Genomic DNA, 5000 nt, shown 5'->3' with positions numbered 1-5000 from the left:
TATATGTCTGTCTTTACGTTGAATGCCCTTACAGCACCCACTCTTACCTTCCAGTTGACCCAGCCTTGGTCCCGGTCATCCATATTCTGCTTCAGCTGTCCGCCGAGACTGGTCAGGTAGAACTGGAATCACAAAATCAGAAAAGAAGTACATCATGGCTCCTCTCTTACCAATCACAGCACACCTTAATGACTCGTGTAGATGCGTCACCTCAGTGGCTCATGTAGATGACATAATGGCTGGTTTCAGAGCTCACCTGGACAGGATGAGAGGCGCGTCTGTTCTCTGCGTAACACCTCTGGATCTGCTTGTGGAGTTTCCTCACGTCCTACAACATTCAAACACAAAAAGTGTGTTGATGTGTGTATGACATGTAGGGGTGTGTGTGTGTGTGTGGGTGTGTGTGTGTAAATGTGTTGAATTTGTGATAGGTGTGCGTGAGTATACGTGTGTGTGTGTGTGTGTGTCTCACCTTGACAGCCATGAGGCTGTCGAAGCTGCAGTCCACCACAAGTCTTAGGGAGCTTGGCTCCGCCTCTCTGCAAAGGCGTTTCCTGCTTGTAAGCTCCGCCCCCTCATCACCCTGTGTCAGACGCTCCTCACGTTTCTTCTGCTTCTTCTCCTTACGCTTCCGCCTAACACACACACACACACACACACACACACACACACACACACACACACACACACACACACACACACACACACACACACACACACACACACACACACACAAACACGATGAGCACGCTGCTAAGGACTCAACACAGGTACATCAGCCGAAGTCGAAGCACACGTCATGGGTTTAAATCCCTTAATCTTGAGTCTTGGTTCTCTTGGGCGTAAATCAACATCAATACATCACCACATTTAAACTGACATGATGGCTCTGGGAAAACTGGATACATAATAGTGTGTAGATGCATAATGACGGTGTAACAGCAACAGGATCTGTGCAGCTGTGTACAGATGAAGAGTCGTATGAAACAGGGTTGTCTTTGAGTGTGAGTGTGTGTGTGTGTGTGTGTGTGTGTGTGTGTGTGTGTGTGTGTGTGTGTGACTTGAGTCTTAATCATGTGTCTTATATCTAGCCACAATCCTGTCCTTGTTGTGGTTTCCTTACTCTCCCTCTCTCACACATATAAACACATATAAACGAGTTATTCATCCTGCCCTGCCTATCTATTCTCTCTCATTGCTCCAAGCACACCTTATTGAGATCAGTGCCATTATGATGCTCTTCGTTTACTAAATCAGATGTGATCCGCTAATCAACTGACCAGTTAAAGCAGCAATACGGAGTTCTGTTCCAAAACTAGTAAGCCAACTACCTAAAAGGCATGCAAAAACCTTGCAAACACCACCAACAGCCCAGCTGACACTGATAGAAGCTTGCGAAAACACTAACTGGTGTCGTTTGGCAGTATAGCTGGCAATGTCATGTGTGTGAAAGCTTTTCTTCCATTTTTGCAAGGTGTTCCAGCCCGGTACACAGAACTACATAGGGCATATCCTGGATGGCTAGTGGGGAAGACACAGCTGTTTATCTGTCCTTCACATGACCATATCCTATCAAAAATAATTTGAGGATGGTACCGAAACTAGTGGCCTACAAAACCATACCTCAAAACCATACCTCAAATTGTTGCATAGTGATACTTTAAGTCAGGTATGCTGAGCGGGCAAAGACTTAAAACAGCCAGAGCAAACGGGCCCTAAGGGACAAGACGGAGAATAACTGCTAACAGTTTCACAACGACTCAATTAATTAACTGGTGATTACTTGCGGAGCTCTCTCTGTTCCTCCCACTGTTGCGCTTTAGCAAGCCGTTTCCTCTGCCGCTTGGACAGAGTTTCGGATTCACTGCCGGGACTGTCATGCTTCTCTTCGGACACCCCGTTGGAGTCAAACGTCGCACTTAGTTCTTTCTGTGTATCGCCAGACATTCTCTTCCTGTCAACTGAAAGGGTTAGAGTTAGCCTCAGAAGTGCAGCATATGGTATACTCTCATTTTGTACTTCTACCCAACAGACTTCAGAGGCTCCATAGGGAATGTAAATCTGCTAAATTGTGGTAATTTTAGAGCATAAACACCGGCTACTCATAGCAGACCATGCTAACATCTCAGATTTTAAACTATTGAATGTTAAAATCCACAATGCTAAAATATTTGCTGAAGTTAGCTAGTTGCTGCTAGCTAGGTTAGCTACTTAACACTGCTGATCTGCTATCAAAGGTGTCGCCGGTTTGCATTGCGGCATTTAGTTCCCAAAATTCGGGAACGATATGCTCAAACTACCGTGTATTAGATGGGTCTATTGTCACAACAACAAGTACAAAGATAACGGTTAGCTACCTTGTTCCTGGCAGTCTTGCCATGCCAATTCACGTGTCACCGAAATGACGTAATCAAACAGCGCTGAGTGTGTTGACCTGAAAGATCCAACACCGTCAGCCATGATTGTGAGGGAGCACACTTTAGCAGGTCAATGCTCGTGTAGCTGTTTAGCTAGTTTAATATTTTCACAAGGTATTATGTACATTTGATGGTCATTATGCATAGGTAGAACTTTTAACATTAATTCTACAAAGGAAACTATTTGACCTGTGGTTATATGAAATAGCTAAACTTCATGATGTTAATGAGCAGGGCTGGGTATGCCTACCAAATTCTCCCATAACCCACCACGTTTTCAGATAGAAGATAGATTTTTAAAAAAAGCCTTTATTGTCATTGTATTTGCATACAACGAAATTGAAATGTAGGGGGAAGGGTGGATTTGATGTGCTGTGAAACCAGTTTCTCAAAGCACTGGTCTGTAGTCATTCAGGCTGTTGGTGGCTGGTTTCTTAGTGACAGGGATGATGGTAGCTGATTTTAGGCAGGGTGGGATGGTGGCTAGAGTCAGAGAAAGGTTGAAAATCTTTGTGAAGACCCCGGCGAGTTGGTTGGCACAGGCTTTGTGTACCTTGCCAGATACTCTGTCAGGGCCAGCGGCTTTCTTTGTGAGTTTCAGGAAATACAACAGATGTAAGCTCCTTTTCAAGAATGCTAAATTTAAGATTAGTGTGTGAGTAATAAACTAGAGGCCCATGTCTGGCCTGAGTTGAGTGTCCACAGGTGGTTAAGTCTCAATCTCACATGGATGCATTAAATGCTCATCAACAGCATGTTTAAATCACTGTGGCTTAAAGTGGTCGACACGAAATAAACAATACCCATGACAGCAGAACTACCACATGCCAGATCCTGTCAACAGAACCAGAATAGAGCACGGACCTATTTTTCACCTCATGTTCATCACAGTCGCTGCTAGACATGATTTATATTTTAAGCCCAAGAGGAAAGTGTTAGAGAAACTCTCACTCAGGGGTCGTATCTTTGCATGCCAGTCAGTTTGTGTCTTATTGTCTCTGTGTATCAGGTGGTATTTCTGTGCGTGCGTGCGTGCGTGCGTGCGTGCGTGCGTGCGTGCGTGCGTGCGTGCGTGCATGCGTGTGTGTGTGTGTCTGACTGTCAGTCCTCAGACTGATGGGTCCAAACGGAAGACATCTAAGGATTAGGGCTGATATATATGCCAATTTGAGTCCTAAACCTGCTTCCAATATCTCGCCACATCACAGCTGATTAGATTACCAGCACTGGTATTTTATAGTAGGTAGCTAGCTATTTAGATAGAGTAAACGGCTGTGAAGGAGCAGATAAATCTATAGACCTATGAAATACAACAGTCTTTGCTGCAGATTCACACAGCGTAGAGATTTCAAACACTGTATTTGAGTAATTGAGCTTGTGCGCGGAGTGTTTTGGAGACACCAATACGCACAAATGCTCAGACGTTTTCTAAGCCCTTACCTTGAGGTCAGGACAGGGGAGGACATGAGTATATGGTGCTCTGGCCTCCAGTAAGGTGTGTGTGTGTGTGTGTGTGTGTGTGTGTGTGTGTGTGTGTGTGTGGTGCTCTGGCCTCCAGTGAGGTGTGTGTGTGTGTGTGTGTGTGTGTGTGAAATGATAGTTTGTGTGTGTGGTGCTCTGGCCTCCAGTGAGGTGTGTGTGTGTGGTGCTCTGGCCTCCAGGGAGGTGTGTGTGTGTGTGAAATGATAGTGTGTGTGTGTGTGTGTGGTGCTCTGGCCTCCAGTGAGGTGTGTGTGTGTGTGTGAAATGATAGTGTGTGTGTGTGGTGCTCTGGCCTCCAGTGAGGTGTGAGTGTGTGAAATGATAGTGTTTGTGTGTGTGTGGTGCTCTGGCCTCCAGTGAGGTGTGTGTTTGTGTGTGTGTGTGAAATGATAGTGTGTGTGTGTGGTGCTCTGGCCTCCAGTGAGGTGTTGAGGTCGGAGGTCAGGACAGGGGAGGACAGCTTCGCTTCATGTTACAGTAAGCATTCACAGAGATGCAAGGGCCTGGTGAGTATTTTATTTAGTAATGTATTGCCAGATTTTTAAACAAACAGGCTATATTGTATTTATCATTAAGAAATCAAACACAAATTCTTTCCCAGTTTCCAAACACAGCATGCATCTAACAGACCATACCCAAAAGGTATGTGTGAACTTGATTGCTAAAATGATCTGCTGTAATACACTACAGCACTCACACACACACACACACACACACACACACACACATACACACACACACACACACTCACACTACAGCATGTGGTACTGTTTTGCCAGTCATGGTCATTGTGACTATTGATATCCAGTGTCAGCTGGTAAGTGTGTGCTGTGAACCCCCCCCCAACACACACACACATACATAAAACATAGAGCACGCACACACTCAACACTCAGATAGACTGCAAAGTTCTGTTGATGTGTGTGTACTCAAGGGGTCAGAGTGTGTTTGTGCTGGGGCTTCTATGCAGAGACAGGTGCATTGCATTTGTGTGTGTGTATGTGGGGGGTGGGGGGTGTGTGTGAGTGTGTATATACGTGCTCCCACACGCACGCATGTGTGGAATTTACACTCAGGATTAGTGCATTTGGAGAGTGGGCT

The 5000-nt window shown here is 45.4% G+C and overlaps 1 protein-coding gene across 2 annotated transcripts in view; it reads right to left on the bottom strand.

Annotated features, from left to right (window-relative positions):
• trmt10a (tRNA methyltransferase 10A) overlaps positions 1–2475 on the bottom strand; it is a 6617-nt gene extending 4142 nt beyond the window's left edge. Inside the window, exons 1-5 of one of the 2 annotated variants that reach the window (XM_012841803.3) lie at positions 2358–2475; positions 1784–1961; positions 473–635; positions 257–328; positions 48–122 (exon numbers count right to left, since the gene is read on the bottom strand). In XM_012841803.3, the coding sequence (XP_012697257.2) occupies positions 48–122; positions 257–328; positions 473–635; positions 1784–1961; positions 2358–2460 (591 nt within the window). In that variant the 5' untranslated portion in view covers positions 2461–2475. The other variant, XM_031585254.1, reaches the window with a different exon arrangement.
• Positions 2476–5000: the final 2525 nt, after the last annotated feature.

Source organism: Clupea harengus, chromosome 18 (genome assembly GCF_900700415.2).
Source record: "Clupea harengus chromosome 18, Ch_v2.0.2, whole genome shotgun sequence".
In the NCBI taxonomy this organism is placed as follows: Eukaryota; Metazoa; Chordata; class Actinopteri; order Clupeiformes; family Clupeidae; genus Clupea; species Clupea harengus.
The sequence above is the reverse complement of the archived record's forward strand: the minus strand, read 5'-3'. Positions and strand labels throughout refer to the sequence as shown.